This window comes from Liolophura sinensis, chromosome 9, assembly GCF_032854445.1.
Source record: "Liolophura sinensis isolate JHLJ2023 chromosome 9, CUHK_Ljap_v2, whole genome shotgun sequence".
Taxonomy (NCBI): domain Eukaryota; kingdom Metazoa; phylum Mollusca; class Polyplacophora; order Chitonida; family Chitonidae; genus Liolophura; species Liolophura sinensis.
The window spans coordinates 30,032,571-30,045,142 of NC_088303.1; the positions used below are offsets into that span (position 1 = coordinate 30,032,571).

The 12,572-nt window shown below is 40.0% G+C and overlaps 1 protein-coding gene across 1 annotated transcript; it reads left to right on the plus strand.

Moving 5' to 3' along the window:
* The first annotated feature begins 746 nt into the window (after window positions 1–746).
* On the plus strand, window positions 747–3,631 carry LOC135475550 (transcription factor HES-1-B-like). Its single transcript, XM_064755475.1, has 3 exons — window positions 747–947; window positions 1,910–2,005; window positions 2,506–3,631. The coding sequence occupies exons 1-3, from the start codon at window positions 915–917 to the stop codon at window positions 3,337–3,339; spliced, it is 963 nt and encodes a 320-aa protein (XP_064611545.1). The 5' UTR covers window positions 747–914; the 3' UTR covers window positions 3,340–3,631.
* Window positions 3,632–12,572: the final 8,941 nt, after the last annotated feature.

Here is a 12,572-nt window from a genome sequence, read left to right on the forward strand (position 1 = left end):
TTCGCCAACAATTTGTGAAGTCAAAACAAAATTGTACTTTTTTTGTGTCGTCTTGATTGTCGTGCGACCTTTGTATTCTGCTTCAATCGAATGTTATTGGGAAGCATTCAGCTGATAATAATAGGCCGTGAGGCTTGATATAATGTATCCTTCAATTATTGTGATTATCTTTTATTGTCCATAAGTGAAGTCAGCAACTACACCGCGTGTTCACAAGGACATTTAGTTGAAAAAAAGAACACCGATACTGTGAAAATTAGTTTGTCGCGAGGCAAGTTGACGAATCCAGTGTTTCACTCGAAGAACAATGTAACCAGCAATCTTTCCCACGCGATGAACAAAGACGGCAAAATGCTGGAGAAAGACGTTCATAGCGGGCCCGAGGTGAGCAGCTATTCACACAAGCTCACTGACGGAATGCCCGGCTGGCGCATTTGTTGATATTACTGGTTCCCCTCAAACAGAAAGTAACCGTAAGGCGGGGATTTCCCACAGTAACGGCGGCCAGAGACACAATCACCACGGCACGCGCGGCTATTGACACGAGATTGTGGACGCCCGCTGATTGACGCGACATGAAATAAACATAATCATTGACCTGGCAGCTGATCGCCGCTCCACCAATCAACAGGCGCGCTTCACATATCCCCGTCTGACGATTGGCTGAGAGCATCGGCACGGGATCGTGGGAAAGTAATAGGGCATAGCTTCACACAAGTCGCTTATCTGCTCCGAGAAGACGCCGATTGAGTGTGGACGGACAATACACCATCTTATAAGTGCCATAAGCACGTGGGGGAGGGGAGAGGACGTATCCGGGGGGTGATAATCAAAATATCGCCTCCAGTATCTCACATTAAAGCGGGGAAGTAACAACATTAGCTGGAGTAATCGGAGAGATTGAAAAGCTGAACATGGAGGATAAAGTGGAACACGGACACAGAAGGGTATGTAAAACGAGGCGAAAGAGCTTTTTTGGAAAAGGTTTGCAAGCAGAAGTCAATTTAGAGTAAAATGGTTGAGAGAAAAGGGATTTCTCTCGTTGTCATCAGCAATTTCAGTTTTGGAAGTTGCAGTTTCGAGACAGGACAGTTTAGAACTTCAAAACTAGGTTTTGTTTTAAGTGAAAATTGTGCGCATTTTATTACTTAGCGTTGCCAGCAAACGTAATTAAGTGTAAGATATATACTTCATGGTTTGTAATATGCGCACGGTAGACTTAGCAAGCCCACCCACATTGAGTTTATTTAGTATAGGTGTGAGCCTTATTGCACCCACCAATGTTAAAGCCATAGAGGCACAAGCTGGATGGAGAAGCTATTCAGCTACCTTCCCTCTTTATCACACCCTCAGCTACCTGTGTTATAGATATAGTCACAAGCTGAATGGATAGCTGTTCTGTTACCCTCCCTCCTTATTACATCCTCACCCACCTATATGATAAAGACACAGATCACACAACTTCCCATGTCAGTTTGCTCAGAAGAAAAATTCGCTGACGACAAATATTCACAAATATTCTGTGAACATACGCACGTTACATTTGGGAAGGTTTTCATCAGTAACTCAACAAAGGTTGATGGTTTAGCAACTGAACGCCATCGTTTAAGTGAAACGTCCTTGCTTTTATAGCGTGCACAGCCTGCAATATAAATCCGAAATACCCAGTAAATAAAACGATAGTAGTTTAATTTTGAATTGTGCACAGAATTATCTTACAACATTAATTTTAAATTATGGTCCAGCTATATGGGTAAAATGGAGAGAACATGTGCAAAATTAGAATAATGTCACTCACGTTTGTCCAAATAAACATAATGTAGACACGAAAGTAGCGCGGAAGAGTTACAATATGGATGGTCTTTTAAATTTTTTATATTCAGTTGTGTGTTTTTGTTTTAATTTGCAGACAAATAAACCCCTTATGGAAAAGAGAAGGAGGGCGCGGATAAACATGTGTTTGGGAGAGTTGAAAAACCTCGTCCTCCTGGCCATGAACAAAGATGTGAGTGTGTTGTGTTTAAATAAATACGCATGTCATCTCTGTATACATGTACATAAATTATAGGAAGTATATGACCTTAACATACGATGCTGTTTTATCAGCATATATAATTAATGAGATTTTATAAACTTTCGTATATTTAGTTATCTATTCTGTATGTTTTATTTAGCACATGTTTTAATTAATTTACCAGAGTTTTATTCAGTTCTGTTAAGGACAAGAATAATAGAGTTTATTGATATATCAAAAAGTCGGAAAATTACAGCAGAAAATGTTTTCACCCAATAATTAAGATGGACATCCAAAAAATTTTCACATGCAGTCGGAAAAGTGATTACATATTTTCAATATGGAAACAAGCTGAAATTTTATGACGCTTTAATAAACTTGAAACTCATTCATCATTATAAAGGTATGGGTTTAAATTCTGACCATTTAAGAGATCTAATACAATGTAAATGTCACGCCTGTATTAATTCTTTCGTCTTTTTCTATTACAGAACTCACAATTTTCGAAGCTAGAAAAGGCGGATATCTTGGAAATGGCAGTGAAATATCTACGGCACGTGCAAAATGTGTCCATGGCAACGGCGGCTGTGGAATCGACAGTGATGGCCAAATACCAGATGGGATATGGGGAGTGTGCACGCGAGGTGATGCTGTGCCTTGGTCAGAATCAACACGTGGACCAGGAATTACGCAACAGAATCTCCAATCACCTGACCAAATGTTTGTTCAACGTGCACACGGCTCAGTCACAGGCAATGGCAATGCGCAACTTCCCGTCTCTTCCGGTAGAACATCAACCAATCGGATGTACTCGTGTTGGAGCGCCAGCTATGGGATTACGTTACCCTGGGCCTTCTCCAATCAGAATGAACTACGAAAGTAATGTCTTGCCAGGCGTTGTAAAACTGGAACCCAATGGCCAGTTCGAGCCACAGAACCTTTCACTGAGATACATGACGAATACTTCAACTGAGAGTGTTAAAACAGAACCGTTACCGGACCAAAGAGATAATAACTATGTGAGGAAGTTTGCGTTTAATCCAGCACCAGTTTCCACGGCAACTAAAATTTCGTCTACATCCGTGGTTTCTGGTGTTAGGTCGTCGCCAGTTCCTTTCACACCAGAAAAACCTACCCCATTTTCTTCTTCACAAGCTAACGGAAAATGTACGGGAGTTAAACGCCGACTCAGTGACGATGGAAATTTTTCATCAGGGCATTGTCATTCCGCCGCTAAAATGGCTACGAACGAGCAACGCCCGTCACCAGGTTGTTCCACTGCGTCAAATAGACCTATGGATGAGTCAGTTTGGCGGCCATGGTAAAATAGATAACCTATATATTTGAATATATTTACAATATATTCCTTGGATTATGAAAGAAAATCATATTTACTGCGATCTATTTAACCTTAAACTTCTCTATAAATATACCAATGAATGGAAATACCTTATTTCTTTAGACTTTATTCAGTATTATCACAAAGGTGCTCGGAAATATTTAAAGCTCAAATTGAAAGTTATCTCATATCGTCTTTGCTACGTTTATTTTCTCACATTCAGTCTTGTTTGATATTATGTTGAAGCTTGTTGTTTACATACATTAAAGTTTATCTCTCAAACGACCCCATTGTTTTGTTGTTATGACCTATAAAAGATGCATGGCTAATCATAATTTGTTCTGAAAGCTCTGTTACACTGTTTACCTCCAAAGCCTTGCACTGGTCAGTGAGGTCGCGGGTTCGAAGACTATCATCAAAATTCTGGGCCACATATACAGTAAAGGGTAGTAAGCGCACAACGCCAAAAAAACATTGACACTTTATGAAATGAGCGGATAGCATTCTGATTGATTGGTTGACATGTATAGATTTAGGCCTACTGAATAAAAAATTACGTTTCAGTTTATCTCACGGTGGAAAGTATAAGCCCATTCAGATAACCAGGTTCCAAAGATCTCATAGAATGTTGAACAAACCCTATTTTAGCAAGTTTTGCCGCTGTAGGATAGCGGAGTCAACCACCACTGCTGTTTATTCGGTTGTAGAGTTAATTCCCTTTGTTCGTATATCGACTCTTTCGTATGTATATATTCATCAACTTGAACAGCGTGAACTGCCCGCCCCTGTACACTATTTGGATCAGTTTCACACATCACACATTTGTCAATGTTACAGTAAATTGTTGGTGTTTTATGTCAGACAGGCTATGCCTGGATACTAATAGTAAACCGTCTGAACTGTGTACACAAGAACACACAAGATTTATGACTTTCCAATCCGTAACAGTGCACACCAAGATTTTAAAATTGTTCGGGTTTTTATTCGCGGATTAAGGCGAAAATTAAGTACGCCGAAAATACAAGAACCTTGGTATAACCCGTCCTGGAATTGAACCGGTACACATGCTGTAACCATTAACTTAAGCTTCTTTGCACCTCAGTGCTAATTGAAACTAATAAATGAAAATTGCCCAGACAACACACGCGAACAATATATTAACTATAGGCCTACGTGACGATACATGCTACAGACTATCGCTACTGTCACGCGAGTGAAATGGCCTTGAGTACACTTTTGCTTACACATGGACGAAAAACATCGATGATTCAATATGCTTATAAGCATAATTACTTGGCACGCCCCTTATTGTCCTCGCAATCGTATACATATAGTACGAACACGCTTGAAATATTCTATTACAACATGTGTATGGGACGATTACGACATAAATGTTGTAGGCAAGCGTCTGCGCAATATTAGTATACCGTGATTGGACATATATGTTGTATGTATTAAACTATACATGTGAACTAATAGGCCTAGTAGTTTACATGTGTGTATCTATAGGACGATATTAAGTGTCATTAGATATCATCCAATGACTGGTGGATAGATATTTACACATTTGATTAAGGAAAGTAATTATTATATTATATTTGAAACTAAACAAGTTGATGTATATATTTGCAGTATATACGATTTATATTCACCCTTTTCTCTGACCCATCATACGTATTTGTTATAACTATTTACCTTGTAATTTGCTGAGTTTCACATGACAGCTTACCTCATATACGCTCTGTGTTATAGCATATTATACGGGTCTGTAACGACAAAATTCTTACTTTATACTGTTATAATAGTTTTTACAAATGCTCTAATTAATGAATTGGAACAGCCGGTATATATTCAAGAAATAACTTAAATTTCAGACAAATCATTTCGGTCAACTTGTAGCTGTTTTTACTTAACTTAAACAAGTCAATGTTTGCAATTGTTGTTGCATATGGAAACTCTGACATGCCGTACTGACATCTTGCTAAAATCAGATAGTTTTGCCCGGCCCAGGATAGTATAGGCATATAGTTTGGTATATAAACGTTTACTCACGTTTGTGTACGAAGGCATAAGAGTCAACATACTTTTACAGACCTAGACCACCCATATATATATATGTGTGTGTGTGTACGGTCCTATATTACATTGTGGTTAGAAAGTTTACCAGAATATAATGTGGAAATGAATCATTGCAGTTTGAAACGCTGATATGATTGCCATTGTTGGTGTACAGTTTTACCTACAATGACAGCAAACAGGGGTTAATCTGATATCATGCACAACAAAGTTCCCACGTTTTGCGGCTGATTGTTCTGCTATCTGGGATCAGGGTCAGTATCATGAAATTTTAGTGCGCGTCTAAAATTATCATGCTGCTATTTTCTTTCAAGACAAGGTTGTAAAGTCCGGCTCTGACATCATAAAGGCGGGGCTGGTCGTCCATTAGCATTCGTGACAGAGTGACGTCCCTTAGTTTAGGGCGCTCAGCGATGGTAATCTAACACCATGCTGCTATAGGTAGATGGGAAATCCGGCACTAGAACACAAAAAATGCTGAGGGCTTTGTGTTTGTCCCGGGGGAGGTACTAAGGGCTCCTTTCTGTCTTATCAGGACCATCAGAGCAGTAAACCTATATAACAATTTACGACAAGGTGCCCGCTTTTGGGGGCAGCCTGACACGCCGAGAAGGCGGGATGACATGGTTTTATAGTGCCACTGTTCTCCACGGTCAAGAGGCGTTGTGTTCAAACGGTGCACCTTGGTGGCTTTTCTTTGAACTGACATCTGGTGAAAGGAAAGATTTGGCAAACAATGTTTTGATTTTGCTTGAAAAGCTAAGCCAGATACAACTAGCATTTAACGTAAAATGTTTGCACTCTCATTACAGGCCTTTACTGTGTCTGTTTTTATTTAGTGGATAATTTTGTTCATGCATTATTGCAGAAATGATTAATTTAAGCTAACATACGGAACAAAACTTAGTTATGAAATAACAATCGAGAGGTTATAGCCACATTGCGCAAATATCTAACTGAACCTAACCCACATTTCAAAAAATATAACAAAGCAAATGTCACGAAAATACACGAGGGCCTATATACATGTGTAAAATCCCCCAGAGCATATTTTGTATGAAGAAAATGTTTTGTGTTTAAGATCAACAAACATCAAGATGTGCGTATTGTTACTACATGCATGTTGTGTTTACAGTACTGTACTCTAATATTCACACAAATACAGGTACCACAACTATTATTCATTTATTTATTTCACCGGCGTTTTACACCGTTTTAAAAATATATCCCTTGCACGACGGTCACCAGTATTATGGGGGAAGGAAACCAGACAGAACCCGGTGGAAACCCACGACCATCTGCAGGTTACAGACAGACCTTCCCTCGTGCTAATTACATGTTTTAATATACACAGATAACGTTTGTACCATTTGCCACAGAACTCGACTGATTGGTCATAGCCTGTGCAATGTAAGGCTATACGTTATACAACCTGACGTCGATTCGTTATACAATCCGACGTTGATTCGTTATATAATCTGGCATCGATTCGTTATACAGCCTGTCTTTTTACAGAATGACGTCGAGTCATTGTACAGTCTGACGTCGTGTCGTTAATGAATTAAGCCTCGACACGTCTTCCAGTCTGACGTCGATTTGTTATATACAATCTGACGTCGATCCGTTGTACAATCCGAAGTCGATTTGTTATATAATCAGACATGAATTTATTAAAAAGCCTGACGTCGATTCGTTATACAGTCTGGCATCAATTCGTTATACAATCTGACGTCGAGTCGTTGTACAATCTGATGTCGACTCATATACAATCTGCCATCCATCCATTATATATAACCTGACGTCGATTCGTTATATGCAATCTGACGTCGGTTCGTTATACAATCTGACGTCGGTTCGTCTTAGAACACTGCAGTTCAGTGTATTACGAGGCCTCCGTGGCCGATGGGGTTAGCACACCAGCACGGCGCAGTGACTTAGGGGCCTCCCAATGCGGTCGCTGTGAGTTTAAGTCCAGCTCATGCTGGCATCCGCAACGTGCGGATGGTTGTGTGTTTTCCCCGGGCTCTGCCCGGTTTTCCTCCCACGATAATGCTGGCCGCCGTCGTATAAGCGAAATATTCTTGAGTACGGCGTGAAACAACAATCAAATAAATACATTCAGTGTATTACACAAGATTCTTTGTAATACAGAGGATCTGCAGTGCTTTCAAGTCTTGTTATTACTGACTGCATTTTGGGGTTCAAAATATAAATTTAATGTTATTAGATCTTGTTTTTGACAAATCAGTTTTACAAGAGGATGCTGTATCTAGAGATATTGTCCAAAATGTATTGCCTTTCTGAAATAGGTTCTGTCAACGTTTTCTACATCAAACATGTATCATCATACAACAGTGGGCGTGGCGTAAAAATGAACTGAACCGGGTCGGGCCATGCTGTAAAGACTTTAAAGATGGTACTTGTTGCTTACTCGCGTGTCGAACAGCACTGAGAGGTTAGAGTAATGAAACAGGACTGGTTGGTCTGCATGGTGTCAGTGGCTGGGTGGGATATTATGCTTGGTGTCTTTGGTATAATACATCAGTGGCAACAGCAATTTGGAGCATGGACTAGCTCTGCCACATTATGTATACATACGGTACATGTATACATATTGACTCCTTGTTGTACGATGTTAAAACCCAAGCAAACATACATACATATATACATGCATATAATAAACTGACCGTGTTAGGTTTTCTACTGAACGTATACAGGTATATCAACCGATAAGCTTAATCTTAATGATCTATCTTGTAAGACAGTTATAAAGAAATAGTGGTTTTGAACAGGTTGTCATCGGTTTCTATTTCTTCATATCATTTATAGACCTGGAGATTCCAAGTCTGCGAACCTGTCACACACATATATATGGGTGTATACATATACGTATGTGTGATTTGCAATGTAAATCGTTTCACTTACTGTAGGATTCATTGTTGTTTGTCTTTCACCAGGTGCAAGTCGTGGAGCAAAGGACGTATATATAGACTAACAATCTATATAGTCTACAGTAATACAATTTCCAGACTGATGATTAATTGGTGTGTGAATAAGAAAGACGGTAAACACGTGCCGGTGTCATGTAAACAGTGACCATACAAAGCCCAAAGATAACCCGGAAGGCTGGGTAAGAGTTTATCTCAGGGTGAATCAGGAAACAACGACGAATTCAGTCCGGAAAGGGTAAAGGGTGCTCCTCCGTTAAACCTGGATTTCACACGCTTAGTTCCCTTATTAATAAAATTTAACGATTATTTTTAATAAGAACAAACATGAACCCTGCTGGTTTGTCTCAGCTATCGGAATAAGGGTCGCCGTACCTTAAAGAAGAGGTAAACACGCCAGCCTGCCTGCCCTCGGCGGGTCACAAGCGCCAGGTCAAAAGTTTAGGATACGTACGATTATTTGTTTAAATATTCCGAATAGACTTAGTGCCATCGTAAAGCTATCATATCGCACATCTTTTATTGTGGCCACAGAACTGTATGGACCACCATCAAATCTAGGGGGCGAATAGCGGCCAACGAAGCTTTGATTTTTAGATAAAAACTTTATTTAAGAAATTTCTTCAGTTTCAAATTACATCCACTGGTGGGTCGAGCATCTTAAGGGACACAAACAGACAACAGGTGGATGTATTTGTTTAAAACCCGAGTATCGTGGATATTTGAGAATATCATAAAATGGTTGTCTGGACAGATCAAATCAATTGTATCATGTTTATGTATTTAAGAAACAATTAAATAAATATCCATTTGATGTGATACAGCCAACTAACGACACGATCAATATGTTTTTCTATACTCATGGATAAAATAGTTTTTATTTTTTAAAATAGTTTTGAAACTTTTGCTGGGCTGATATATGGTTTTACGGATTCTATTTATATTATAAAAAAAGGACATACCCTTGTTAATGGTTGTTTAGTCCGGGTGATATTCTATATCACAAGTCGAGAGCTCGAAACCAGCTACGTCTAATTGCTTGCTCAGCGATTATAAGGTAAAACCAATAGGAACTCATATAGGTGCATAGCTGTTTTCGTTTATTTTAACAGGGCGTTAACTGTACGACTTTCTCTTCCTGTAAACCTAAAACAAACTAAAATACATATAAAAAATATGACACATGTATAAATTTTCCCACTATATTTCAATATTGTATGCTATAACAATACGTTATGTATGCATTCAGTTATTTTTTCCTTGTATCAATCTAAACACAGGTATGAGATGTTCACGCCTGTAGAGATGTAACTTACATACAGAGGCAATAGTGATGTCACACCGCGTGACAAAACTGGACCTGCATTGACTGGGTTACCAAATTGATTACTGTAGGCTGCACATGCGCAGAAGAGATACAATGGGGTATAGCAGAATAAAGCTACAGGTGAAAACCTCAATCAGTTACATCTAATTAAAGACGTACAGCATAGAGAGTACAACCAGAGCAACGACGACAGTGTGATACCTGGCAAGTACTCACACGTAACCGGTGAAATACTGCACGGCCTCTTTTCACACAAAAAATTAGTCGGCGATTCTTGCATGGACTATGAAGCATTAAGGCTTAGCATTCGACTGAGTCAGACATGCTAGTTAATTGTAGTTAAATTGCTTTGAAATAAAACCCTCGTTTAATTAAAATTTATACAAAGCCATGAATGCGCATGAAGTCTTTTCTCGTTTTTTGCCACGCAGGCAAAAGATACATTCCAGTGGACACTCAATGGAATTTAAATGAAATGAGCAGAGAACCTCGGTCAATTAAGTCCAACTATTGTCGTGTATTCCCTGTGTGTTCAAACACCTACTGGGCATTAGAAAGCAATTAGCTAGATGTCAGCAGAATATTAGGTTCGTTATCAGAGCAATTCCCTGGCTGACGTCTGGCGAATTAAGGAGCAGTAAGGGACTTAGCCAGGCTGCTAATTCCACAAACAACTGGCTATCTGTGGTGCATTATACTCTCAGGTTTGACACCACGACAATGGCTATTGCTATTTGTTCAGTTATCCAGGTGTTATATCGATTTTGGTAAAAAGACAACGGTTTAATTCGGCTCGAGGGAGTACAGGTATGGCTGACCGGGGCGGGCAACGCATTGAACTACCCAGGCGACACCTGAATACCGTTAGAGTGCCGGTGTAGCTTACAATTCCAGCTTTGTTATGTTGCGGTAATCACCGTATATCTGAGTCCCCCACCTCCCGAGGCCAGCCCATAACGCACTGCCCGCAGCTGACCGTCAAGTGTCAAGATATGCGCAGTATATGGGTAGGAGGAGAGGTTTGTCTCAGCGTTTTCTTTTGTCAACGGCTTCTTACCCAAGCGTGGTTCCATTGTGTGACGGGTGATAGGTGGCATTGAAAGACGGGCGATTAGTGTCAAGGCTGGGGAAAGGCGGGATTGGCGAGGAGAGGCAGAACCGCTACTGCACGGCTTCAGTCAACGACCCGTCACGCCTTTGTTAACACGGGTGTAGTAAGGATGGAGCGCGCGCCTGCTCCGCCAAAAGACAATAGGGATGACTGAAATACCGTTACATACAGGTAGCTTGTTCCGCCTGAATGACGCGCATGCATGTCCTGGGCGTCGGGACGCGGACTGACACGACATGCACGTGTCCCTCCCCCGTGTCATGCGCAGGTGGGCCCAGGTAAGACAACCGGTATCTATCGGACTCTCGCGTGCCCACGCTCCCAAATTCCCCTACAGGCGCCGTAATCGACATGCCATCACAGGCTGATTAACCTCTCGATGGAGTCTCCTCCCAGTATACCATTGTTATCACGACAACACAGCCAGATGGTTTTCTTTGCACATAACAGTACATTTCACCATCCATTGCTCCAGCGATGACAGCAACATCCTAATTTTAATTCAGAAAATAAATCACTCAAAATGGTGAGAGAGGCTGGCCTGAGATAAGACACGTGTCCACCTTCTTTGTTTTCCTTCGTGCCAGTAAAGTACTGCCTGACCCTGTATAGAGATCGGAGAACACAGCGCTGCTGTTTTGGAAGTGGAAACACATCGGTTTTGTGGCAAATGCAGATTTATCATTTTCATACATCGATGAATGATTTTAGTCGTCTGTGCTTTAGCCACAAATAAGCACAATTTTAAAATGTTCTATATTTTGATATAAGTCCTGAACAGATTATATATTATAGATTTTATACGTGTAATATCATCATCACGATGTTATAGACTGCATAGAAAGCCAGCATATATATTGCATGCTTCAGTAACTCATGGTTTCCAAGCAGAATCCCTTCGCCCGCGAAGACTCATCTGGAGTGTTCACACCGTATATACATTGTACATGTATGTAACAGTGATACAGGTTTCAGTCATGTAACTAATTAACAACGCACAGTTTGATTAATGATTTAAATAATGATATAGAGCGCCATGTTTAAACTACGCAGTAAAGGATTCCATTCTGAAAGTTCAAATCCAGCGAGTGACCGTTTCTCTTCTTTCATGTTTGGAAGGCGATTCAAATATACTCGTATAGTACATATCTGTGTGTCTTCCGGCATGTTGGGCTAGGGGAGTTGTATTTAAGAGTTATACTTATAAGCAGTAAAAATAAATGTGATATGCACATCACTAGATTAATGGAGATCGCTGGTACGCGGTTTATTTTTCAGCATCTTCGTGTGTGGTCATTCCACTGATATTTTAAACGTGATGTTTTTTGAGCTATTAAATTCACTATAAAGTTATAAGCGGACATGGTGTTGATGATGTAAGAGTGTTGGTTCTCTGTGCATGTATATGGCCTATCTAACGGTGTTGCATGAACAAAATGCTCACCTGTGTACCGATATCCAGATGGAGAGCTTTGAAGGGTCGTCAACACCGTAGGGCTATAAATGCAGGTAAAACTTGTATTTAACTTTGCCAATGTCAATGTCACAAATTTAAACTGGCAAGAAGTGCGTTTATGTTAAATTTTAAATCATCCTGGCCACATTGATATGATTTTGTAATAATGTAAAAGTTTTTCTCTCTGAGTAGGCTAACCTACACGGCGGTTGTGTTTATACGTGTATATGCACGAATGACAAATCAGACTCAGCAATATAAAGAGGAAGAAAATAGGCCGACGTTCAGCATATATTTATAG

Coding starts and splice junctions, on each gene's coding strand:
- LOC135475550 (XM_064755475.1), top strand. CDS start 915: ATGGAGGATAAAGTGGAACACGGACACAGAAGG. Junction 948..1,909: donor TGGAACACGGACACAGAAGG/GTATGTAAAACG, acceptor TTTAATTTGCAG/ACAAATAAACCCCTTATGGA. Junction 2,006..2,505: donor TCCTGGCCATGAACAAAGAT/GTGAGTGTGTTG, acceptor TTTCTATTACAG/AACTCACAATTTTCGAAGCT.